Source organism: Oryctolagus cuniculus, chromosome 17, assembly GCF_964237555.1.
Source record: "Oryctolagus cuniculus chromosome 17, mOryCun1.1, whole genome shotgun sequence".
In the NCBI taxonomy this organism is placed as follows: domain Eukaryota; kingdom Metazoa; phylum Chordata; class Mammalia; order Lagomorpha; family Leporidae; genus Oryctolagus; species Oryctolagus cuniculus.
This window is the reverse complement of record NC_091448.1, coordinates 68,249,153-68,275,514: the sequence shown is the minus strand read 5'-3', so window position 1 is coordinate 68,275,514 and position 26,362 is coordinate 68,249,153. Positions and strand designations below refer to the sequence as shown.

The window sequence follows — 26,362 nt, the reverse complement described above, 5'->3', positions numbered from 1 at the left end:
AATAATTAAGGGCCAGAGCTTGGTACAGTGGGTTAAGTCACTATCTACATTGCTGGAATCCCATATGGATGCCCATTCAATCCTGTACAGCTCCCTGATTATGTACCTAGGAAAGTGGCAGAGAATGGCCTGTGTCCTTGAGCCCCTGCAACTATATGGGAGACCTAGAGGAAGTTTCTATTCCTGGCTCTTGGTTCAGCCTGGCTCAGCCTCACCTATTGCAATCTTTTGGGGAGTGAACAATTACATAATCATCTCTCTCTCTCTCTCTCTCTCTCTCTCTCTCTCTGACTTTCAAATAAATAAGTAAATACTTTTAAAAGGCCACAAATGTTTTACATTTGTTTGATGTTGCTTTTCCTTTCTTTTTGTTATGGTTGTATTTTATTTGTAAAGCAGAGCTGAGAGAGAGAGAGAAGAGCAGAGCAGAGCAAAGAAGCAAAGCTTGGAGAAGAGAGGGGAGGGGAGGGAAGGAAGGGAAGAAGAGAAGAGGTTAGGATTAGAAGTGAGGGAGTAGGCACCCAAACCAGTTCTCATATAGGATACCAGCATCACAGATAGCAGCTTAACCCATTGTGCCACAATGCCAGTGCTTTGATGTTGTGTTTTCTTAACTGGAATCCATGAGTATCATTTTCTTTATGGACCTCCATAAAAATGTTTCTATGTTTTGTTTTATTGAATATAAAATGTATTCTATTAATATAGAAATAATTATTTTAAAGTCTTGACTTATCTCACATGTGTTGATTTTGTGATATTCTCCATTATAATCGTAATCATTACAATCAACTTCATAGAGACAAATTTGACCATTACAAACAATATTTTGTGGCCATTTACATTTCAAGCATCCTGTCTTACTGACAATTTGTCTTATGGTTAACTGTTTTTATAGAATAAAAATTTATTATCCTATCAAGTTTAGAGTTTTTGCCTTATAAACCACTTTTCCTAAATGACTTCATATTTTTTAAAAGTATTCATGCTGCCTACTGTTTTTGTCATTTATTTTTCCTGAAAACTATGGATAAGAGTGACAATTGAAAACCAGAAAGATTGTGAATGGGAGAGAGGAGGCTTGTATTTGGGGATTTAAACCATGGAAATGGCCTCATGAATAATGGACAACCTTACTGTGTTAATCAAGTTAAACTATGTTCCATAATCTGTATATATGAAAAACATGAAACTTGCATACCTTAAATACAGTTGAAAATCCCAAGTTTCCAGAAGAATTAGTTATTTAGCCTAGATTATTACTTCAGCACCAGTGGTCATTAAATGGAAAGTCATTGAATAAAATTTACACCTAAATTAACATAATAAGGTCTTGTACCTAAATACCATTATTTCTAGAGTGGCTTTCAGGGCACAGAAGTTTTAATCATTATGATAACCAATTTTCTAATAATGTGCTATAAGTGTTTGGCTCTGGATAAAGATAAATATTTTTCTGTTGTAGAATTTCATAGCTGGAAGATACACTGAATGACCAGATGTAACGTCAAAATAATCTGGGGTTGGGCCGGCGCCACGGCTCACTTGGCTAATCCTCCACCTGCGTTGCCAGTACCCTGGTTCTATTCCCAGTTGGGGTGCCAGATTCTGTCCCAGTTGTTCCACTTCCAGTCCAGGTCTTTGCTGTGGCCCAGGAAGGTAGTAAAGGATGGCCCAAGTGCTTGGGCCCTGCATCCACATGGAAGACCAGGAGGAAGCACCTGGCTACTGGCTTTGGATTGGCACAGCGTGCTGGCTGTAGTGGCCATTTGGGGGGTGAACCAATGGAAAAGGAAGACCTTTCTCTCTGTCTCTCTTTCTCTCTCTCTCCCAACTCTGCCTGTCCAAAAAAAAAAAAAAAAAAATCTGGGGTTGGTGCTAAGCCACTGCTCGCAATGCAGGTATCCCATATCTGAGTGTCAGTTTGAGTTCTAGATCATCTGTTTCCAATACAACTCCCTAGTAATGTTCCCAGAAAGGTAGAAGATGGCCCATATGGTTGAGCTCCTGCCACCCATGTGGGAGACCTGGATGGAGTTCCATAATCCTGGCTTTGACCTCGAGAAATGCTAGCCATTGTGGCCATTTGGGTAGTCAATCAGCAGATGTAAGAGAGATTTCTCTCTTGTTCTGTCTTTCCATTTAAAATTCATCATACTTCATAAGTGTGTTAGTATATTTGTGTCCTTTAAACCACATTAAAGACATGGCTATTATTTTACAGAAAAAAGAATAAAATTTGTAAATGCCTTTTTCGAGTAGAATTTCTTTTTCCACTCCATTTTCTTTCTTTCTTTCTTTCTTTTTTTTTTTTTTGACAGGCAGAGTGGACAGTGAGAGAGAGAGACAGAGAGAAAGGTCTTCCTTTTGCCGTTGGTTCACCCTCCAATGGCCGCCACGGCCAGCATGCTGTGGCCGGCGCACCGCGCTGATCCAATGGCAGGAGCCAGGAGCCAGGTGCTTTTCCTGGTCTCCCATAGGGTGCAGGGCCCAAGCACCTGAGCCATCCTCCACTGCACTCCCTGGCCACAGCAGAGGGCTGGCCTGGAAGAGCGGCAACCGGGACAGAATCCGGCGCCTGACCGGGACTAGAACCCAGTGTGCCGGCGCTGCTAGGTGGAGGATTAGCCTAGTGAGCCACGGCGCCAGCCATCGAGTGGAATTTTAAAAAAGATTCTCATTTAGCACATCTGTGTGAGAGATGCTTTATGTTTTCAAATTTTTCTTTCTGTAGTTTCAGATAATGTGAAAACCCTCGTTCCCATGCATTTTCCTCATCAGTGGCTAGTATAAGTTTTTAATGTTATGGGGTGATTTTATTAAACACATTACACTGTACAAGCATATTTTGCATTTACAGTGTATTTTATTTCTAGATTTTCAGCATGTATTCTGTTCCATTGCTTCAGCTTGCTTCTGTGTTGTCACCATTGCTGAATAATCTTGTCTAACTCTGTACATGCTTAGTTTCCTCTCAAATCTGTTTGATTTATGTTCATTCTTATATTACCTTCCTTTATGTACCACTCTTGTATTACCTATTTAATTTAATTTAATTTTTTCTTCTCTAATTCATTTTTACTGAATTCTAATTCTTTTTCTTTTGGGTATTTACATAGTAATCCAATTATTATTCATACTTGAATTGTTCTGATTCTGACAAATTTGTTCTTTTTCAATCTTTTATTTATGTCAGATCATTTTAATGCTATATATATTTTTGTTGTTGTTTAGTAATAATGTCTTTCATGTGTCTTCACTTTGCTTTTTTATTCTCTATTGCTCTGTGTGTGAATTGCAACTGTGCCTATTCCATGTTCATGTTGGAGCACAATGGCTCTATGCTGTTTTATGGGGAGGCTTCTGTGTAGGTTGTTAGGAGACAGGCAGGGAAGAATCTTCTGGCATCATATTTTAAAGTTTCGTATGAGCTTATGAATTGTACTAAAACATGGCTCTTCTCTATTTTCTGGAAGCTTCCTTTCTGCTATTTTTTCATCATAGGTTAGAACTTTCTCTTTACCTAGATTTTAGTTTTGCCAACATTCACATTGGATTCTCCTCCCAGTGGAGCTTCCTCATTGTAGATCTCTGCTCAGAAACAAGTGTATGTGCTTATGACTTTTGTGAGTTACTTCTTCCTAGGCCCCACCAGCATCAATGAACCTTACAGAAAACCTGCTCCTCTTTAACACATCTTAGCTGATTTCAGCTTTTCTCTTAAAGGCATCCCACCAAATTTCTCCTCAGGATGAAGACTTCACTTTTCTTGGGAATTTTGGATCTTGGATACTTCTTACTTTAAAAAAAAAAGAATTGTGGTTATGTGTATTGGCCATATACATATTTAGTCCCTTTAGGGATCTATTTACTGACATAGAAAAACCACTTTGAAATAATGATCTTGATACCACCCTCCACATATTCTAATATGGCCCCAGCCTCCTCAGGTTTTCCTTCATGGGAAATAAACTAAAAATTCAGGCAGGGGCTCATGGTTTATTAATAAAATAATGCCTTCAAAGACTCAGTGGGCCTTGTGGCACTTTGGCTCCAAAGAGTACCTTGTTACAAGTCATTTTCATGACAGACACAAGCCATCTTTTTATTACTTCTCTCCTGGTCATGATACTTCATCTCAAATTAATGGAAATGCCCTTAGCACAGTGGAAAAATGATAGTAAGAAATATTTCCTTCAATGTGGTCTTTAAACTAGAGCACACTATTTTCTTTAAAATTCTTACTCAGTTTTTATATCAAAGTCTCATGAAATTGATTGCTTCATGCTTGGGGTTTGAAAGCAAATTTTCCCATCCTAGAAATCATCACATTGCTGAACACTATTTTTTTTACTATTATTTAATGGAATCATCTGCTTTCACACTATTTCTATCTACTAAATAAAAATTTTACCAAATATTTGACCCTGCATAGAAAAATCTTTTTGTTTTAATCCTCTGAAATTAGTTTCCTTATTAATCATCATGTTTCAAGACTTGTTTTGTCTTTGCTAACCTTTCTTTTCAAGGTACTCATTCATGATATTCTTTGCTGGACAGGGGAAAGTAGGTCCTGTGTGGGTAATAAGTCACATCTGGGATATCAGAGACATGGTAATATCAAAGTATGCACGTTCTACAAACCACTAGAAGAGTAGCTGACTTGACGTGCAACAGATTAACACACCATTTGGGATGTCACATACAACTGCAGAGTGCTGAGGATAAGTCCCACCTCTGCTTCTCCTCCATTTTCATACTAATTCTAGTGGGAGGCAGATGATGACCATACTCGGCCTCCCCTCGTGGTCGCGTTTCCCTTTTTTCTCTCTGGTCTTTTCCTTCTCTGCCTCTTCTCATCTTTCTCGCTGGGGCGCTCTGCGGTGTGACACGGACGAATCCTCTTCCTCACCGGGCCCGCACCTTTCTTCTTCTGCCCACGGTGCTCCATTTCTCTCTGGCCGCCGCCGATACTGCTGCACAGCTGTTGTCGGTGCCTCGCTTTTTCCCCGACGTCGTTCCTGCAGCTTATGGCCCAGGCCGCCTTGGGTCTTTCTGCTCAAGGTTACCACATCCCTCTTTAAAAATTCTGCCGAGAAAGAGAAGATGCTTTACCCGACTCTTTGTTGCTCTTTCAAATAAACAAATATAAAAATATTTTAAGGGTTCATAAAATTAAATTAAATATATGATTTTATTTTGGTGCAGTAACAATTTGGAATTCATAAAATGCATTTTTAGCTTACACTTTCCATATATTAAAAAAATGTCTTTTTTGCCAAAAAACTATACCAAAGTAAACTCATACTTTTAAGTCTCCTTCCATGTACTTTCCAAATCTCCCCATGTTTCACCCACTGCAATGTAGGGCAGCCACAACTGATGTTCCCATCCAGGCAGTAGACTTACATTCTGAGTATTTATGGAGCCTGAAAATAAATTTTGATGCAATTTTAATTTAGAACTAGAGTGAAAAGTTTAGAATACAGTGAGAGTGGACATGAGTTTTAAGTACTCTTTTTCTTTCTTTTTTTTTGTGTGTGTACATTTTTTTTAACTTTTATTTAATGAATATAAATTTCCAAAGTATGACTTATGGATTACAATGGCTTCCCCCCCAATAACATCCCTCCCACCCACAACCCTCCCCTTTCCCACTCCCTCTCCCCTTCCATTCACATCAAGATTCATTTTCGATTCTCTTTATATACTGAAGATCAGTTTAGCATACATTAAGTAAAGATTTCAACAGTTTGCTCCCACACAGAAACATAAAGTGAAAAATAATAGATGATTTTTTAAATGATGATGAAATCAGATCAGATCTATTGTCATGTTTAATCCCAGTGACAGTCAAGTTGGGAATTGATAATTTCTTTTTTTTTTTTTTCAGACAATTTCAGCATAAAATTTATTGGTGACAACTTGCTACACAGCAATGTGCAACAATTGTCAAAAAGTTCATGGCAAATGATTATGAAAATAGAAGTGCCGATTTCCATTTGCTTTTGCACTAAAATAAAGTTTTTAATTCCATTTACCATAGATTTTTTGTGTGTGTGTGTTTTTTTTTTAACTTTTATTTAATGAATATAAGTTTCCAAAGTACGAATGATGGATTACTATGGCTTCCCCCCCATACCGTCCCTCCCACCCATAACCCTCCCCTTTCCCACTCCCTCTCCCCTTCCATTCACATCAAGATTCATTTTCGATTATCTTAATATACAGAAGATCAGCTTAGTATACATTAAGTAAGGATTTCAACAGTTTGCTCCCACACAGAAACATAAAGTGAAAAATAATAGATGATTTTTTTTTAATGATGATGAAATCAGATCAGACCTATTGTCATGTTTAATCCCAGTGAGAGTCAAGTTGGGAGTTGATAGTTTCTTTTTTTTTTTTTTTTTTTACAGAGGATCAGTTTAGTATGCATTAAGTAAAGATTTCAACAGTTTGCACCCCCATAGAAACACAAAGTGAAATATATTGTTTGAGTACTCATTATAGCATTAAATCTCAATGTACAGCACATTAAGTACAGAGATCCTACATGAGGAGTAAGTGCACAGTGACTCCTGTTGTTGACTTTACCAATTGACACTCCTGTCTATGGCATCAGTAATCTCCCTATGCTCCAGTCATGAGTTTCCAAGGCTATGGAAGCCCTCTGAGTTCTCCGATTCTTATCTTGTTTAGACAAGGTCATAGTCAAAGTGGAGGTTCTCTCCTCCCTTCAGAGAAAGGTACCTCCTTCTTTGAAGACCTGTTCTTTCCACTGAGATCTCACTCACAGAGATCTTTTGCCAGAGTGTCTTGGCTTTCCATGCCTGAAATACTCTCATGGGCTTTTCAGCCAGATCCGAATGCCTTTAGGGCTGATTCTGAGGCCAGAGTGCTATTTAGGACATCTGCCATTCTATGAGTCTGCTGAGTATCTCACATCCCATGTTGGATCACTCTCCCCTTTATTTATTCTATCGGTTAGTGTTAGCAGGTACTAGACTTGCTTATGTGCTCCCTTTGACTCTTAGTCCTTTCATTATGATCAATTGTGAACTGAAATTGATCACTTGGACTAGTGAGATGGCATTGGTACATGCCACCTTGATGGGATTAAATTGGAGTCCCCTGGTATGTTTCTAACTCTACCATTTGGGGCAAGTCAGCTTGAGCATGTCCCAAATTATATATCTCTTCCCTCTCTTATTCCTACTCTTATGTTTAACAGGGATCACATTTCAGTTAAATTTCAACACTTAAGAATAACTGTGTATTAATTACAGAATTAAACCAGTCATATTAAGTAGAACAGACAAAAAAACTACTAAGAGGGATAATGTATTAAGTTGTTCATTAACAGTCAGGGCTATGCTGATCAAGTCACCGTTTCCCATAGTGTCCATTTCACTTCAACAGGTTTCCTTTTAGGTGCTCAGTCAGATGTCACCGATCAGGGAGAACATATGGTATTTGTCCCTTTGGGACTGGCTTATTTCACTCAGCATGATGTGTTCCAGATTCCTCCATTTTGTTGCAAATGACTGGATTTTGTTGTTTCTTACTGCAGTATAGTATTCTAAAGAGTACATATCCCATAATTTCTTTATCCAGTCTACCGTTGATGGGCATTTAGGTTGGTTCCAGGTCTTAGCTATTGTGAATTGTGCTGCAATAAACATTAGGCTGCAGACCGCTTTTTTGTTTGCCAATTTAAATTCCTTTGGGTAAATTCCAAGGAGTGGGATGGCTGGGTGGAACGGTAGGGTTATCTTCAGGTTTCTGAGGGATCTCCAGACTGACTTCCATAGTGGCTTGACCAGTTTGCATTCCCACCAACAGTGGGTTAGTGTCCCTTTTTCCCCACATCCTCGCCAGCATCTGTTGTTGGTAGATTTCTGCATGTGAGCCATTCTAACCGGGGTGAGGTGAAACCTCATTGTGCTTTTGATTTGCATTTCCCTGATTGCTAATGACCTTGAACATTTTTTCATGTGCCTGTTGGCCATTTGGATTTCCTCTTTTGAAAAATGTCTATTGAGGTCCTTGGCCCATCTCTTAAGTGGGTTGTTGGTTTTGTTTTTGTGGAGTTTCTTGATCTCTTTGTAGATTCTGGTTATTAACCCTTTATCTGTTGCATAGTTTGCAAATATTTTTTTCCATTCTGACGGTTGTCTCTTCACTCTCCTGACTGTTTCTTTTGCAGTACAGAAACTTCTCAATTTGATGCAATCCCAATAGTTGATTTTGGCTTTGACTGCCTGTGCCTCCCGGGTCTTTTCCAGAAACTCTTTGCCTGTGCCAATATCTTGAAGGGTTTCTCCAATGTTCTCTAGTAACTTGATGGTGTCAGGTCGTAGATTTAGGTCTTTAATCCACGTTGAGTGGATTTTTGTGTAAGGTGTAAGGTAGGGGTCTTGCTTCATGATTCTGCACGTGGAAATCCAATTTTCCCAGCACCATTTATTGAATAGACTGTCCTTGCTCCAGGAATTAGTTTTAGATCCTTGATCAAATATAAGTTGGCTGTAGATGTTTGGGTTGATTTCTGGTATTTCAATTCTGTTCCATTGGTCTATCCATCTGTTTCTGTACCAGTACCATGCTGTTTTGATTACAACTGCCCTGTAGTATGTCCTGAAATCTGGTATTGTGATGCCTCCGGCTTTGTTTTTGTTGTACACGATTGCTTTAGCTATTCGAGGTCTCTTGTGCCTCCATATAAATTTCAGCACCAATTTTTCCAGATCTGAGAAGAAGGTCTTCGGTATCTTGATTGGTATTGCATTGAATTTATAAATTGCTTTTGGGAGAATGGACATTTTGATGATACAATCCATGAGCATGGAAGATTTTTCCATTTCTTGGTATCCTCTTCTATTTCTTTCTTTAAGGTTTTGTAATTTTCATCGTAGAGATCTTTAACGTCCTTGGTTAAGTTTATTCCAAGGTATTTGATTGTTTTTGTAGCTATTGTGAATGGGATTGATCTTAGAAGTTCTTCCTCAGCCATGGCATTGTCTGTGTATACAAAGGCTGTTGATTTTTGTGCATTGATTTTATACCCTGCTACTTTGCCAAACTCTTCTATGAGTTCCAATAGTCTCTTAGTAGAGTTCTTTGGGTCCCCTAAATAAAGAATCATGTCATCTGCAAAGAGGGATAGTTTGAGTTCTTCCTTCCCAATTTGTATCCCTTTAATTTCTTTTTCTTGCCTAATAGCTCTGGCTAGAACCTCCAGAACTATATTGAATAGCAGTGGTGAGAGTGGGCATCCCTGTCTGGTACCAGATCTCAGTGGAAATGCTTCCAACTTTTCCCCATTCAATAGGATGTTGGCTGTGGGTTTCTCATAGATTGCTTTGATTGTATTGAGGAATGTTCCTTCCAAACCCAGTTTGCTTAGAGTTTTCATCATGAAAGGGTGTTGTATTTTATCAAATGCTTTCTCGGCATCTATTGAGATAATCATATGGTTTTTCTTCTGCAGTCTGTTAATGTGGTGTATCACATTGATTGTCTTGCGCACATTAAACCATCCCTGCATACCAGGGATAAATCCCACTTGGTCTGGGTGGATGATCTTTCTGATGTGTTGTTGCATTCTATTGGCGAGAATTTTATTGAGGATTTTTGCATCTATGTTCATCAGGGATATTGGTCTGTAATTCTCTTTCAGTGCTGCATCTTTTTCTGGCTTAGGAATTAAGGTGATGCTGGCTTCATAGAAAGAATTTGGGAGGATTCCCTCTTCTTCGATTGTTCTGAATAGTTTGAGAAGAATTGGAGTTAGTTCTTCTTTAAATGTCTGGTAGAATTCAGCAGTGAATCCATCTGGTCCTGGGCTTTTCTTTGTTGGGAGGGCCTTTATTACTGTTTCAATTTCTGTCTCAGTTATGGGTCTGTTTAGGTTTTCGATGTCTTCCTGGTTCAATTTAGGTAGGTTGCATGTGTCCAGGAATCTATCCATTTCTGATAGGTTTCCCTGTTTGCTGGCATACAAGTCCTTGTAGTAATTTCTGATGATTCTTTTTATTTCTGTGGTGTCTGTTGTTATTTTTCCTTTTTCATCTCTGATTTTATTGATTTGGGTCTTTTCTCTTCTTTTTTTAGTTAGTTGGGCCAATGGGGTGTCAATTTTGTTTATTTTTTCAAAAAACCAGCTCCTCGTTTGGCTGATTTTTGGAATGTTTTTCTTGATTCAATCCTGTTGATTTCTTCTCTGATTTTAATTATTTCTCTTCTCCTACTAGATTTGGGTCTGGTTTGCTGTAGGTTTTCTAGATCCTTGAGGTGAATAGAAAGCTCATCTATTTGGTGCCTTTCCAATTTCTTGATGTAGGCACCTATTGATATAAACTTTCCTCTTAACACTGCTTTTGCTGCGTCCCATAAGTTTTGGTATGTTGTGCTGTTATCCTCATTTACTTCCAGAAAGTTTTTGATTTCTCTTTTGATTTCTTCTATGACCCATTGTTCATTCAGGAGCATGTTGTTCAATCTCCATGTTTTTGCATATGCTCTAGGCATTCCTGAGTTGTTCATTTCCAACTTCATTCCTTTATGGTCTGAGAAGCTGCATGGTATGATTCTAATTCTTTTGAATTTGCTGAGACTTCTTTTATGGCCTAGTATGTGGTCAATCCTAGAGAAGGTTCCATGTACTGCTGAGAAGAATGTAAAATCTTTAGCTGTAGGATTGAAAGTTCTGTATATATCTGTTAGATCCATTTGGGCTATAGTGTCGTTTAAATCTGCTGTATCCTTGTTGATCTTCTGTCCTATTGATCTGTCTATTTCTGAGAGTGGAGTATTGAAGTCCCCCAGTACTATTGTATTGGGGTCTAAGTCTCCCTTTAAGTCCGTTAACAAATCTTTTAGATAAACCGGTGCCCTGTAGTTAGGTGCATATACATTGATAATTGTTATATCTTCCTGTTGAATTGATCCCTTAATCATTATGTAGTGTCCCTCTTTGTCTCTCTTAATGGTTTTTGTGGTAAAGTTTATGGTGTCTGATATTAAGATGGCTACGCCTGCTCTTTTTTCATTTCTGTTGGCATGGTATATCTTTTTCCAGCCTTTCACTTTCAGTCTGTATGGATCTTTGTTGGAAAGGTGTGTTTCTTGTAAGCAGCAAATAGATGGGTTTTGTTCCTTAACCCAATCAGCCAAACAGTGTCTTTTAACTGGACAGTTCAGGCCATTCACGTTCAATGTGACTAATGATAAGTGGTAACTTTGCCCTGCCATTTGCCAAAGATAAGTTCTAATATATGCTTTGAATTCCCTGTGATCTTTTGCTGTGAGCTTTCCTTCCTTGGTTTCCTTCCTTTACCTTCTTTCATATTGATGACCGTGTTTCTTTGTTTCTGTGTGTAACACATCTTTAAGCATCTTTTGCAGGGCTGGACGAGTGGCGACAAATTCCTTCCATTTCTGTTTGTTATGAAAAGTCTTTATTTCACCGTCATTCACAAATGATAGCTTTGCAGGATATAATATTCTGGGCTGGCAGTTTTTCTCTCTTAGTACCTGGGCTATATCTCGCCATTCCCTCCTAGCTTGTAGAGTTTCTGATGAGAAGTCAGCTGTGAGTCTGATTGGAGATCCTCTGAGAGTAATCTGACGTTTCTCTCTTGCACATTTTAGGATCTTTTCTTTATGTTTCACTGTGGAGAGTTTAATTACAACGTGTCGTGGTGAGGATCTCTTTTGGTCGTGTTTATTAGGGGTTCTGTGAGCTTCCTGTACTAGGATTTCTCTGTCCTTCTCCAAACCTGGGAAGTTTTCTGCTAATATCTCACTAAAAAGGCCTTCTAATCCTTTCTCCCTCTCCATGCCTTCAGGAACTCCTAGAACCCGAATGTTGGGTTTTTTAATAGTATCCTGAAGATTCCCCACAATATGTTTTAGATTTCTAATTTCCTCGTCTTTTCTTTGGTCTGACTGTATCCTTTCCTGTTCTCTGTCTTCTAAGTCTGATATTCTCTCTTCTGCTTCTCCCATTCTGTTTGTAAGGCTCTCTATTGTGTTTTTCATTTGATCTATTGAATTCTTCACTTCAGTCACTATCCCAGTTTCCTGTTGTACTAGTTGTTTCGTTTCATTTTGATTCCTCCTTAATATTTCATTTTCACGAGAGAGATTTTCTATCTTGTCCATTAAGGATTTCTGTAGTTCAAGAATTTGTTTTTGAGAACTTCTTAATGTTCTTATCAATTTTTTGAGATCTGCTTCTTGCATTTCTTCTATGTCATCATCCTCATAATCTTGAATTGGGGTGTCTTTTTCATTTGAGGGCTTCATGGTGACTTCCTTGTTTTTATTACCTTGGTTTTTGCGTTTGTTATTTGTCATATTGGAGATATTTGGTTTCTTCACTGTGGTGCTTTTTCTTGTTATACTATGACTCTAGATTAAGTGGACTATCTGTTTTTGATGGAGCCTTAGGGCTTGAGATGGGTGTGGCCTGAGAGCTCTGTTAGGTGTGCCAAAGGTGACACTCCCAGGTTGGGCGTGGTAAACCTCTCTCTCTCTCTCTTTTTTTTTGATTCAAAAGGGAAGTTATTCTGCACAGCTGAACGAAGTTGGAGGTAGTTAGCAGGCAAATGATATACCCACAGGAGCCAGAGATCAGAAGCTCTTTCCCAAGGACCACACAGGGAATCTGTTCGGCCCTCGGAGTGGGCTCAAATTCTCCTTCAGTCTCCCACTGGGTTGCCAAAGTTACAGAATTGTAGCGTCTCTGGAGAGTGCTCACGTGAATTCCGTGAGTTCTCTCCCCCACCGTCTCTTTTTTCACAGTCTCAGTTCAGTAGCACCACAAATTTACTAGGTCCTAATCTCCTGTTAATTCGCCCTGCCCAGAGTCAGGTTTTTCTGCTAGGCTCAGGGCCGGTGCAGACCTGAGGTCGCTCTGCTTATGACGTATGTCCAAGATGGCGCCTGCTCTTTGTCTTGCTCGCCCTTGAGAGGTGAGCGGAGAGAGAGAAACCCGTGTCCGTACCAGTCACCTTTTTTTTTTTTCCCTCTCTCTCTCTTCCAGTTAACTTGGTGAAGTCCCCCCCCCCGGGGGTCGTTTCCTCTAGTCTCCTCTCTCCGCTTGCCTGCCGGTGTCTCGGGTTATTGAGGTTCGGCTCACCTCGCGTTCCAGCGCTGGTGTGTCGAGTCTGCCGCTGGTGTCCCGAACTGTGGGCTCCCACGCTCTCCACGCAGGTCTGCTCCCCTTCCAGCGCCGATGTGTGGACTCGGAGCCCTGGACGTCCCAAGTCTCCCCGCTGTTGCACTCCCCTTCGAGCACTTGCACGCAGACCCTGCAGGTTGCGCAGCTCAGTCCCGCGGCTCGGCTTCCGCTGCTCGGTCCCGCGGCTCGGTCCTGCGGCTCGGCTTTCGCGCGCGGTGGGTGACCTTGTTCTCCTAGTAGGTCCTCCGATTCATGCCCACTGGATCCAGAAGAGTTTCGTCTGCAATATTTTCCTGTTTCTTTTTTCTGAGGCTACCGTAACTCCCCTTCTATTAAACTAAATTTTCCCGGACTATCGGTGCGCGCCCTCACTATTCCGCCATCTTGGCTCCGCCCCCCAATTTCTTTTTTTTTTAACAGAAGATCAGTTTAGTATGCATTAAGTAAAGATTTCAACAGTTTGCACCCCCATAGAAACACAAAGTGAAATATATTGTTTGAGTACTCATTATAGCATTAAATCTCAATGTACAGCACTTTAAGTACAGAGATCCTACATGAGGAGTAAGTGCACAGTGACTCCTGTTGTTGACTTTACCAATTGACACTCCTGTCTATGGCATCAGTAATCTCCCTATGCTCCAGTCATGAGTTTCCAAGGCTATGGAAGCCCTCTGAGTTCTCCGATTCTTATCTTGTTAAGACAAGGTCATAGTCAAAGTGGAGGTTCTCTCCTCCCTTCAGAGAAAGGTACCTCCTTCTTTGAAGACCTGTTCTTTCCACTGGGATCTCACTCACAGAGATCTTTCATTTAGGTTTTGTTTTTTGCTTTTTTTCTTTCTTTCTTTCTTTTCTTTTCTTTTTCTTTCTTTCTTTCTTTTTTTTTTTTTTTTTTTTTTTTTTTTTTTTTTTTTTTTTTTTTGCCAGAGTGTCTTGGCTTTCCATGCCTGAAATACTCTCATGGGCTTTTCAGCCAGATCCGAATGCCTTTAGGGCTGATTCTGAGGCCAGAGTGCTGTTTAGCAGGACATCTACCATTCTATGAGTCTGCTGAGTATCTCACATCCCATGTTGGATCACTCTCCCCTTTATTCTATCGGTTAGTGTTAGCAGGCACTAGACTTGTTTATGTGCTCCCTTTAACTCTTAGTCCTTTCATTATGATCAATTGTGAACTGAAATTGATCACTTGGACTAGTGAGATGGCATTGGTACATGCCACCTTGATGGGATTGAATTGGAGTCCCCTGGTATGTTTCTAACTCTACCATTTGGGGCAAGTCAGCTTGAGCATGTCCCAAATTATACATCTCTTCCCTCTCTTATTCCCACTCTTATGTTTAACAGGGATCACATTTCAGTTTAATTTCAACACTTAAGAATAACTGTGTATTAATTACAGAATTAAACCAGTCATATTAAGTAGAACAGACAAAAAAAACTACTAAGAGGGATAATGTATTAAGTTGTTCATTAACAGTCAGGGCTATGCTGATCAAGTCACCGTTTCCCATAGTGTCCATTTCACTTCAACAGGTTTCCTTTTAGGTGCTCAGTCAGTTGTCACCAATCAGGGAGAACATATGGTATTTGTCTCTTTGGGACTGGCTTATTTCACTCAGCATGATGTGTTCCAGATTCCTCCATTTTGTTGCAAATGACTGGATTTTGTTGTTTCTTACTGCGGTATAGTATTCTAAAGAGTACATATCCCATAATTTCTTTATCCAGTCTACCGTTGATGGGCATTTAGGTTGGTTCCAGGTCTTGGCTATTGTGAATTGAGCTGCAATAAACATTAGGGTGCAGACCGCTTTTTTGTTTGCCAATTTAAATTCCTTTGGGTAAATTCCAAGGAGTGGGATGGCTGGGTGGAACGGTAGGGTTATCTTCAGGTTTCTGAGGAATCTCCAGACTGACTTCCATAGTGGCTTGACCAGATTGCATTCCCACCAACAGTGGGTTAGTGTCCCTTTTTCCCCACATCCTCGCCAGCATCTGTTGTTGGTAGATTTCTGCATGCGAGCCATTCTAACCGGGGTGAGGTGAAACCTCATTGTGCTTTTGATTTGCATTTCCCTGATTGCTAGTGACCTTGAACATTTTTTCATGTGCCTGTTGGCCATTTGGATTTCCTCTTTTGAAAAATGTCTATTGAGGTCCTTGGCCCATCTCTTAAGTGGGTTGTTGGTTTTGTTTTTGTGGAGTTTCTTGATCTCTTTGTAGATTCTGGTTATTAACCCTTTATCTGTTGCATAGTTTGCAAATATTTTTTCCCATTCTGACGGTTGTCTCTTCACTCTCCTGACTGTTTCTTTTGCAGTACAGAAACTTTTCAATTTGATGCAATCCCAATAGTTGATTTTGGCTTTGACTGCCTGTGCCTCCCGGGTCTTTTCCGGAGATTCTTTGCCTGTGCCAATATCTTGAAGGGTTTCTCCAATGTTCTCTAATAACTTGATGGTGTCAGGTCGTAGATTTAGGTCCTTCAGTCTCCCACTGGGTTGCCAAAGTTATGGAATTGTAGCGTCTCTGGAGAGTACTCACATGAATTCCGTGAGTTCTCTCCCCCACTGTCTCTTTTTTCACAGTCTCAGTTCAGTAGCACCAGAAATTTACTAGGTCCTAATCTCCTGTTAATTCGCCCCGCCCAGAGTCAGGTTTTTCTGCTAGGCTCAGGGCCGGTGCAGACCTGAGGTTGCTCTGCTTATGATGTATGTCCAAGATGGCGCCTGCTCTTTGTCTTGATTGCCCTTGAGAGGTGAGCAGAGAGAAACCCGTGTCCGTACCAGTCACCTTTTTTTTCTCTCTCTCTCTCTTCCAGTTAGCCTGGTGAACTTTCCCCCCAGGGGTCTTTCCCTCTAGTCTCCTCTCTCCGCTTGCCTGCCGGTGTCTTGGGCTATTGAGGTTCGGCTCACCTCGCGTTCCAGCGCTGGTGTGTTGAGTCTGTCGCTGGTGTCCCGAACTGTGGGCTCCCACGCTCTCCACGCAGGTCCACTGTGAATCACGCATTCCAGAAGAGTTTCTTCTGCTATTTCCTCCCCTACTCTTCCTTGAACCTGCAGTATCTCCACTTTTATTAAACTGTCTCTCCCCGGACTATCAGTGTGCTCCCTTCCTATTCCGCCATCTTGCCTCCTCCCTATCCAACTGAATCTTTTTAAAACCCTTGGAATATGAAACTTGAGTTCTCATTTCTTACATGTAAAACACATCAGATATTCCATGAAGTACATGCCTTGACCAATCCCTGTAACTAATAGCTCAATGAAGATTCAATCTTCCTAAGTGTCTTCTAATAACATTCTTACGTTTTCTGAGAGTCAAGATATGAATTTACACTCAGGCTATGTAAACTAAACAGGACTTCAGCAGGGAACAGAAATTACACATCAAGTATACACATACCGAAAAGTAAACAGTACAAAGAGATGAACTTTACTGTAATTATTTCTAGAAAGAGCAAATTATCAGCATGTCTATTTCTCAAGGGGGGAAGAGAGGGAAGGAGTAAGGAGAGGTCAGGGCAAAGGGGCCATGGAGAGAGGGGACAGTTAGTTCTCTGAAGGCACTTAGCTCACTGGCCAGGCACAGGATAAGAGGTCAGCAAATGACCATGTATGGTACATCCGTACGTTGGAGTGAGTCCTCTATAAGGACATAAACAGTATGGTCAGAACCAAGAAAAACACATCAGGTATCATTAAGGCCACGGTAGGTTTGTTTGGAAGATCTACTGGAATCAAATCATTTTACCAGTGGACCTCAGAATACCGGAGTCATGTAAAGTACAGAAAACTGATATCTAAACTATAAAGTGATTTGCCTGTCATTACAACATAAGGACTGCCATGACAGAGATGATCTCCTTAATAAAACTTAATAAAAAACTCACAATTCAACTGTGCTGCTCAGTAACTTGCAGCAAGTTCTTTTGAGCAGAAACACATAAAGTCATTTAAGAATAATTACTGCTAGTGATTTGGACTGTACACTAAGAGCTCTGTGTTGTGGAAAGAAGCAGCCATCAAAGAAGGATGTACTTTTCTCTGACAGGAGGAGAGAACTTCCACTTTGCTCATGGTCTTGTCTAGATACTAATGGGGACTGTGGATTCAAATGCCTTCCACAGCCTCGGCAGCTCATGGCAAGAGTCTTGGGTGGTCACTGACATCATACATAAGAATGTATGACAACAGGAGTCACTGTGCACTAACTTCCCATGCAGGACCTCTGTCCTCACTGAGTTGTATTAGGAGAGTTAACTGTAAAACTTGTTCTCCAATAGTTTTTTTAAAATATTGTGTGTATGTGAGTGTGCAAATTGTTACAATCTTTGCATAATATAGAGTTGGTCTTCTGTGTATAAAGTTAACCAAAAACAAATCTTAATGGAGAATAGGACTGGGAATGGGAGAGAGAGGAGGTGCAGTGGAAGTGGGGGTGGGAAGGCAGGTATGGTGAGAACAATCACTATATTCCTGAAGTTGTACTTATGAAATTTGTACTTACTAAATAAAAGTTTTTTTAAAAAAAGTTCTGTGTTTTAGTTACAAATACTATAAATAGTGGTAAATGATATATAAATGTAAAATTCTAATATATTTAAGATATATACACATTTATTAAATATTCCACATAAAATACTGCATTATATATATATATCTTTTTCATTATCTTTTGCAGATAATTTGATTCTATAGAAATTAACTGAATTCCAGTTAGAATGGTTATGTGGTGAAATTTAACCTAAATCTTAAGACTACATTTGCAAATCAAAGATAGGTTTCTGGGGCTTGGCATTGTGGCAGAGTGGGTTAAGCAGCCCTGTGCAATGCCAGCAAACCACCTGGGCATCGGTTCCAGTCCTGGTTGCTCCACCTCTGATTCAGCTCCCTTCTATTGTGCCTGGGAGAGCAGTGGAAGGTGGCTCAAGTCTATGTGCCCCTGCACCCTTGTGAGAGACCCAGAGTGCTGGGCTCCTGGCTATGACCTGGCCTAGCCCCCACCCATGTGGCCATTAGGAGAACAAACAAGCGAATATACAATCTCTTCATCTTTGTCTCTCTGAAACTCTGCCTTTGAATTAACCAAATTTTTTTAAAGATATATTTATTTATTTAAAAGTCAGAGTTACACAGAGAGAGGAGAAGAAGAAAGAGAGAGAGAGGTCTTCCATCCGATGGTTCACTCCCCAATCGGCTCCAACAGCCAGAGCTGTGCCAATCTGAAGCCAGGAGCTTCTTCCGGGTCTCCCACAGGGGTGCAGGAGCTCAAAGACTTGGGCCATCTTCCATTGCATTTCCAGGCCACAGCAAAGAGCTGGATGGGAAGTGGAACAGCTGGGTCTTGAACTGGTGCCCATGTGGGATGCCAGTGCTTCAGGCCAGTGCGTTAATCTGCTGCGCCACAGTGCCTGCCCCAAATAAATATTTTTTTAAATAGGTTCTTATAAAATTCTCAAAGTCAGATTTGAACAAAGGGTACTTCCTAAGCTGGGGCTCTGCTTACACACTGACTTGTAACAGAAAAGGTATTCGCATTCCCGCCAGCACAGGCAGCACTGGGAGGAAGAAGCGTGCAAGCCGAGAGCAGGAACCTCGAGGTCGACAGCAGTGGAGATGTATGACGACAAGATTCGTTAAGGTCACCACCGTTCTTGCACTGCAGAAGCCCACATGCCCAGGTTAACACAAAGGATTTCCAAAAGAGGAACATGATCAACTCACAGTGATTTCAGGGGTAACGCAGTCAAGCGACTATTACTGATAGACTCAATAAACTACAACTCGATCCACACCACTGACCAAATGCACGGAAAATTTCTTAATAGACGCATGCCTCTCACATGCTCACAAGGGACAAGAAAGAACAAATTGTGAAGGGCGTTCTTAGCCTTTCAGACTTGGTTGCTCTGACATGCAAACCACAGCCTCATCATGGAGCCTCTCCCTTCAGCATACAAAGCATGTGCCTGGGGTTATCCATAGTCCTCCTTTCCTTTTCTTCAACTGTCTCCTACGGCTATTAAGCCTTTGACACAAGACAAAAAAGATCTATTTGTATAACAAAATCAACTCTTGATTTCCCCATCTTCTAAAGATTAAAAATTTGCAGATGCTGGAGGATGAAGGAGAGTTGGCAAACTCCTTTTTCTAGTTAGTACTTCTCTAACTTTATGGATGCCACCTGAGGCTTCAGAGTGGGGTTCAAGATACCCACACAGGAAGGGGTGTCCAAAAAGCTTATGAAGATGCATATTATGAACAAAACGGTGCATGGACTCCCAAGGCGTCTCGCACCCAAGTAAGCTTATCTTTTCCTTTCATTTGCCCACAAACCATCGAAAGCCCTCCCTTGCCCAAGGACTTCCTGTTTAGGCAGGTACTGGTATTTGTTCCTTTGTTTTATCTCATTAGAGCGAGAAAGGCCAAGCTGTGTCCTCTGTGACACTGGCCTGGGTCTCCTGGCCCCTCCTTCCCGGTGCTCTCCTCAGCCTGATGGTGATGCCTCAGGGAGGTGGCCTGGGAAACCATCCGCTGAACTGTCATTCGGAAGTGGTTTACCTGGGTGATGCCTCCAACTATCACTCCCCATCAACTCCCCCCACACACTCCACCTTCCTCTCAATGTTTCTGTGTGTGGTAAATACAGGGGAAAGTGGACGTTTGATCCTGTGGAACAAGGAACCCTATTCTCCGTCTCCACCTGTGCTTGCTTAGGTTAACACAGGACCAACCAGATTAAAAACAGAAACAAAACTGGGAAGATCTCCCTGTTGGCCTGAGTGCAAGAATTCACAACGCATTACCGGCACAGGATAGGTCCTGGAAGGTGCTGAGAATGGCCACAGTGTCTGTTCCTGAAATGCATTCCTGCCCAGAAGCCTGGGGGACAGCAAGTGACCGTTCCCCCCACTCCTGCAGGTCACCCTGTGATATGCTGCATTCCGTTCACATTCTACAGTCAGCACCCACATTCTATCAGGCCCTCCAGACTTCACCCCCTTTAAAGATAACACAAGGTTCTGCAGGTTGGGCAAATAAAAACACTCAAGAAAGTATACGTAACAGCTCCACCTACGACCATTAATGGTACAACAAAGTCCCTTCTCTTGGTTAGAGATGCAGCTTGTCCCCCAAATGACAGCAGTGGGATGTACACAGTCTAAAACAGAAGAGCGAGAGGTGCAGCATTGCGAGCTCAGCTCAGTGGCTGGGCTCCGCGTGGGAGCACCTGCCACACACCGTCAGGAATGCCTAAGCAACGAACAATCTCACAGCATTACTTACCCTCCCTTGATGTAGTCAAGGAAAGAAACTTCCGTTTCTACCAAGAAGGAGCGTAACATTACCTGGAAAAGAAACCCAGAATTAGCTCTAGCAGAACTAACTGTAACCCCGAAGGACATTTTTCCCCTAAAGGACACAGAGAAAACCCTACTTCCTAGCGTTTGGAAAAAGCACTAAATATATAATAGTTTATTAAAATCTGCTAGGACTGACTGCTCTTACGTTGAAAATTAGCAGAAGGGACTGGACCAGAAAAGAAGAAAAAATTAACTCCTTTCTATGACCAGTTTTCTCGCTTTGAAGAACAGCTTGAAAATTATCTAAGAGGACACTGTGCTCCTTCTGATTTTAGATCAAAGGGGAGATGAAAGGGCGCTGGAAAATGGTTCAAACTGAAAACCCAGAGTCAGTGAGCCACCCTGCAGAGGGAGGGGCCCGGCGCTTCTGACTCGGCTCTGTGCACGATCATCTACCCTGTGGGTGTCCTGCCTCTCGGGAATCCTTACACAGGAACGCAGAGAAAACTCAGATTTTGCCTCTCCAAAGGAAAGTTAATCTCAGGGGGAAAATTTCAGTATTTTATTACTCAATAAGAAGATTTCTTTTTTTTTAACACAATTTTCAGATACATTCATCTTTGCACCCTACTGCACTAATTTAGCACAGCATCCATTCCCACAGTTGTAACGCTTAATGCATTATCAACAAGCACCTTCACACCCGTAAAATAAATCTACTTAACAGTTAAGGGAAACATTAAGGGTATGGTCTTTCTACCTTTTTTAAAAAATTTTATTTGACAGATATAGTTAGACAGAGAGAGAGAGACAGAGAAAAAGGTCTTCCTTCCGTTGTTCACCCCCCACCACAATGGCAGCAACAGCCGGAGCTACGCTGATCTGAAGCCAGGAGTCAGGCGCTTCTTCCTGGTCTCCCATGTGGTGCAGGGCCCAAGTACTTGGGCCATCCTCCATTGCCCTCCCAGGCCACAGCAGAGAGCTGGACTGGAAGAGGAGCAACCAGAACTAGAACCTGGTGCCCATATGGGATGCTTGCACCACAGGCAGAGGATTATCCAAGTGAGCCATGGCGCCGGCCCCAGGTCTTTCTAAATATGACTTGAACTTTTCCATGTCTGCCTGATTCTCTGTACTCTGACTCCACTGAAGAACACATGAGATTCCCTCCAGGAACTCAGCCCACAGGAGGACCTGCAGGAAGCCAGGCCACCAGCCCCAGCGGGTGTGCTCCCCTGTGATCACTCCCTAGGCAGGCGACTCCTGTGTCATGTTCACAGTGCAATCCTACGTGAAACAAAGCCCCAGTCTTACTTGTTTCCAGCCTGATTTAAAATGTCCACTTGGGCTTTATTCATTAATTTTAATGTTTAATGGGTAACACAAAAATTGACTTACTGTTCCAGAATTCGTATACTTTTTCTTTTTTCCTTTCTTTTTGGGATTCACCACCTAAAAAAACAGATGAAACAATTCAAACCCGTTAGGTAATTTTGAAGACGGTAGTTTAATCGGCTGCCTTGGCGTCTGGTGCAGGTATTGCTTTACAAATGCTTTGAGGACTCCTGGCCAGTTATCTGGGCACTGCTTCTTTGCACACTTGCTGGGGAGACTCGGGAAAGAGAGCTTCGTTTGTCAGAGGTACTCTCCTCACTCACTTGATGCACTGAGTATCTTTTACCATCTGCTTCTTGGGAACAGGTTGTTAACATCCAAGGCCCACAATAATTATTATTACTTTCTAGAAAATTTAAAGTGATGCATATCTAAGAAATGTAGCTTGTTAGAATTAAATACCCTAACACAACAGATCACCCAACATGTGAGTATCTAAGAGGTTTACCAACCTATCAATTGCTTCATCATGTTAGTAATTTCCACGGAATGCCCATGCTACCTAGTAGGTAGTCTATTTTATTGACACAAGACTGATTTTTTTTTTTGACCATTGGTTTCGCGAAGAAGTATCAATGCAGTATCAATGCACTCCTACATTTGAACAAAATTGAAGGCACCAAGGAACAAGAGAGTGCCACCTGTCAATCTCACAGGATCAATAAAATACAGTAGTGCCTTAAGAGGCTCTGCCAGCTCTTCTCAATCCACAGCATGGGGACAGCACTTGACCGGGAAAGAAAGATGAAAGACTTTATGAGTAAGTACTATTTGAGCCAGAATTTATTAACGTAAACCAGGGTTCCAATAAAAATGAAATGAACAAAGACAGCAGTCTAGAAAGGGTTTGACTGAAACAGAGGTCACAGACAAACAGATTCAAAATGAGTCTGAAAAAGTGAGCGGGAGCCATGTTGAGGAGATCCTAAATATCAGAGCGCAGGGTTGGGACGCTCTTCAACTAAGGTTTCAACCAGAGCACGGTCTACTCAGTCGACAGCACAGAGATCCACGTAGAGAAACTGGAGACAACAGTCAGGATTCTATTTCTAACCACCTCTGAAGAGGTAACGAGGCACTGGATAAAGCAGTGCCAGGAAGCCTGGCTCCCAAGGAGAACTCAGAAAACAGATTAAACTGGATTAGGACCACCACTACAGAGGGCCTATGTCAGCTGTACTTCATATGTCTGCCTCTCCCATTACACACTGACATTTTCTAGTCATCTTTGTATCCCCAGAGGGATACACAAAATATGGACTATGGAAGACATTTAGTAATTTTTACAAGTGTACAAATTAGTGTGTGGAATACTTAGTGCAGTAAGAAGGTGGTAGGTGAAGGAGACTCCTTCACTTTTAACTTAAAAGAGGCCAATTTTAATGTCCACTCGGCAGAGAAAGGTTATTATTCTTGATGAAACACTAATAATAATATTTTCCTTTGACCTCCACAAGTATTAAATTATAGGAACACAGCAATACCACAGCTCAAGGATGAACAGTGCTAAACTACGCCAGGTGTCCCAACATATGCTTGCTGATCAACTAGTGGAGTGCTTTAAGGCAGAAGTAACTACTGTGGACTTGCTTTAATAAATGGATTTTTTTAAGATTTATTTATTTCAAAGGCAGAGACATACAAAGTGAGGAAGAGACGGAAAAAGAGATCTCTTCACTAGTTCGTTCCCTAAGCCAGGAGCCAGGAACTCCATCCTGGTCTCCCATATGGGAAGTGGGCCCAAGTACTTGAGCCATCCTCTACTGCATTCCAGGCCCATTAGCAGGGAAGTGGATCAGAAGATCAGCAGGGACTTCACTGGCATTCCAAATAAGGGCGCCAGAGGTGTCACAGCAGCAGCTCAATCCAGGGCCACACTGCAGGCCCCAGCATGATTTCTTATTGACTGTGCATGGCCTTGTCACTCCCTCTAGTTTGCACGTGAATGAGAGCGAAGGCACTCTGCAGATCACAGGCCACTGTGCAGTGCCACTGATCACAACTGAAGCACATTCTCTTTTCTTATTAGGGAAGTTTTGGTGGGCAAGTTGGTAGGAAGACAAAATATAAAAGATGAAGCTTAAAAAATTAACATATCCATACTTAATTTTTAAAGTTTCACATGCAAAAATTCAAAATCACTCCAGATTTAAAAGGCCTTGGGACTTGAAGAGAAATAATATCATTTAGTCTAAGAAACAAGTTGGCTAAAGGAATTTAAATATTCTTAAAATCATATATTGTTGCTAAGTTAACCTGTGGCACCTATCCTTATCCTTTGCAAAATCCATATTTTTAAGACATAGAGTTACTGGAAGTGATTAAAATAAAATGCTTCTCACCTCGTATACATTGAATTGGGACTGCCCTCTAGAAAGTTCCCGGTAGCTTGTTGTAAATTCTCCAATGATATCGTGACTAAAAAGGAAAAAAGTATACATTAAGTCTAGTGATCATGGAAAAAGCTTGCTATTATTATGCATGTAATAATTAGTAACTCTAAGAGATGGATATATCATTGTCCTCTAATTCAAAATCATGTATATACAAGTCTTATTTTTATTAATATTCAGATGTGTAGTCCACCAAAATTCATTTTTACATAGGTATATTAGTATTAAGATCTGCAATCTCAAAAATATTATTTGTTATTAAAATAATTATTTAATAGGATGAAAATTGGAGACACTCCAATTTACTCATCAATGAAGTAATCAAAAATATACAGAAATCTTCAAACTTTCCTGTGGCTGGGGGTAATAAGACACCACTACAGAAAGAAATGACATGCTAGCGTGTCTAACAGTCACCAATCTGCTCTTTAATGACAGCAATTAACAAGTGTTTTGCTAGCACCAACCTGGTAATTCTAAACGTCATCACTACTTCTCGGGGGCCTTCTCAGTTTAGTGAGGAGGGGAAAGAAGTGAGTAAGCAGGGGTGAGTTCTCACTGAGGCTGACCCACGCTTGCACAAAATAAACGTTCAGCACTCAGCCGCAGGGAGAGGACTTCTATTCTACTCTGGAGTCAACGTAATGCCCAATACTATGCTGAACACACAACGCTCTCTCCCTTTCTCTCTCTCTCTCTCCCCGAGGCTGGCAGGGTGGAAGAGGGCGCCCCGCCACCCCCCGGCATCCCGCCCCACCACGACCCCCTCTACAGCTCGGCTGAGTCGCCTCGCCAAGAGCGAGTCTTGCAACCCGGGGCATTTTCTGGGGAGACGCCCAGTCTGAGGGCTGCTGGTACTGACGGGGAGGGACAGGCGTCCGGGACGGCCGGGTGAGCGGGTCCTGGCGGGGTGGGGGGCAGGGCCGCGAGGCTGGCAGGGTGGAAGAGGGCGCTCAGCGTAGCACCACCTCGAGGGGACAGGGAGGGCCGGCCCGGATGGCTAGGGCCGCTGGAAGTCTCGCAAGAGTACGAGCTGGGCCCCAGGGGCGCCTCCTGGCAGGGCATCCCGCTGCCCAGCGGAGGCCTGGCGACCAGGATGCCGGACCCGTCCCGTGAGCTGGCCCCGCTGCCCGGCCCAGGCGCGACGCCAACAGATGCTGCGGGGCTGGAGGCGGGGGACCCTCAGCCGGTAGCGGCCCGCGCGGTCCGCACCAGCCTCGACAGCCGCCGCCGTCGCCCACCCCGGCGCTCGCCGCTCGCCGCTCCAGGGCCTTACCGAGGCACTGCCCCACCGGCGTGCTGAACGGATTCCCCAGCAGGAACTCCATCTTGCACGGAAAGCGCGGCGGCGGACGGGGCGTCCAGTCTGCCCGCCCGGGTCTCCGCCGTCCCCAGCCGCGGTCCCGACCTGACTGACACTTGCCCCCGCCCCACCCTCAGGAACGCCGAGCCCCGGGCCCTTGACCACGCCCCCTTGATACGTCTCTATTGGGCAACGCCTACACAGCCCTCATCCGATTGGCCTTCGCCTCTACCTCAGTGAAGCTCCCACCCACCCCGCGGCGTCCGATTGGCCGGAGAGCGAGCTAGGTCGCTGGAGTCCCCGTCAGGCGTAGCGGCACCTCCCCTGGCCCGCCTCCGAAAGAGAGGCTTTGTGTGTTGATTCGTCCATATATCGGTCAAGCTAGAGAATCCTTAGTATTATTGGATAAAAGACGAGTCAATCACTTAAATAGGGCCAGGGAGAGGAGGTGGATCTACGAAGATCCCCGCCCACAGAAAGTGCTGATTGGGTAAACGTTTGTTTTCTCTAAGCCTGGTTGGTGTGGTAGGATTTCCCCGCCCCGAGAACTGATCACGTGATGCGTCCACTTTCACCCAGGATGTCTACCTCTTAACTTCCCCTTAGCGACCAAGCGGCGGCGCTTGGTTCCCTAGCAACCGGGGGACGCTGTTGCTGCGCAGACCCAGCCCGGAAGCCGGCGCCTGAGAGGAGAGGAGAGGAGACCCGGGGCGGACAGTGGGGAGAGAGGTCGGTCCACTAGTGTGCTCCCCAGATAACCTCAAAAGCCCAGG

At 42.5% G+C, this 26,362-nt stretch overlaps 2 protein-coding genes and 1 long non-coding RNA gene across 3 annotated transcripts in view; 1 reads left to right on the top strand and 2 right to left on the bottom strand.

The window, feature by feature from the left end:
* The window catches only part of LOC138845947 (uncharacterized), a 45,069-nt gene that overhangs the window by 17,168 nt on the left and 1,539 nt on the right, over positions 1–26,362 (bottom strand). The window contains exons 2-5 of the mRNA XM_070059996.1: positions 25,563–25,771; positions 24,236–24,311; positions 21,897–21,950; positions 20,482–20,543 (exon numbers count right to left, since the gene is read on the bottom strand). Coding sequence (XP_069916097.1) covers positions 20,482–20,543; positions 21,897–21,950; positions 24,236–24,311; positions 25,563–25,771 — 401 coding nt within the window. The remainder of the gene's footprint in view (positions 1–20,481; positions 20,544–21,896; positions 21,951–24,235; positions 24,312–25,562; positions 25,772–26,362) is intronic.
* On the bottom strand, positions 2,847–5,619 carry LOC138846349 (uncharacterized). Its single transcript, XR_011383834.1, has 2 exons — positions 5,309–5,619; positions 2,847–5,089 (listed from the first exon to the last, which is right to left on the bottom strand). It is a non-coding gene; the product is annotated as an uncharacterized lncRNA (long non-coding RNA).
* Positions 25,900–26,362, top strand: part of LOC100339879 (dynein regulatory complex subunit 3) — a 29,024-nt gene continuing 28,561 nt past the window's right edge. The window contains exons 1-2 of the mRNA XM_070061788.1: positions 25,900–26,079; positions 26,196–26,318. The gene's annotated coding sequence lies outside the window, so the exon portion shown is untranslated. The remainder of the gene's footprint in view (positions 26,080–26,195; positions 26,319–26,362) is intronic.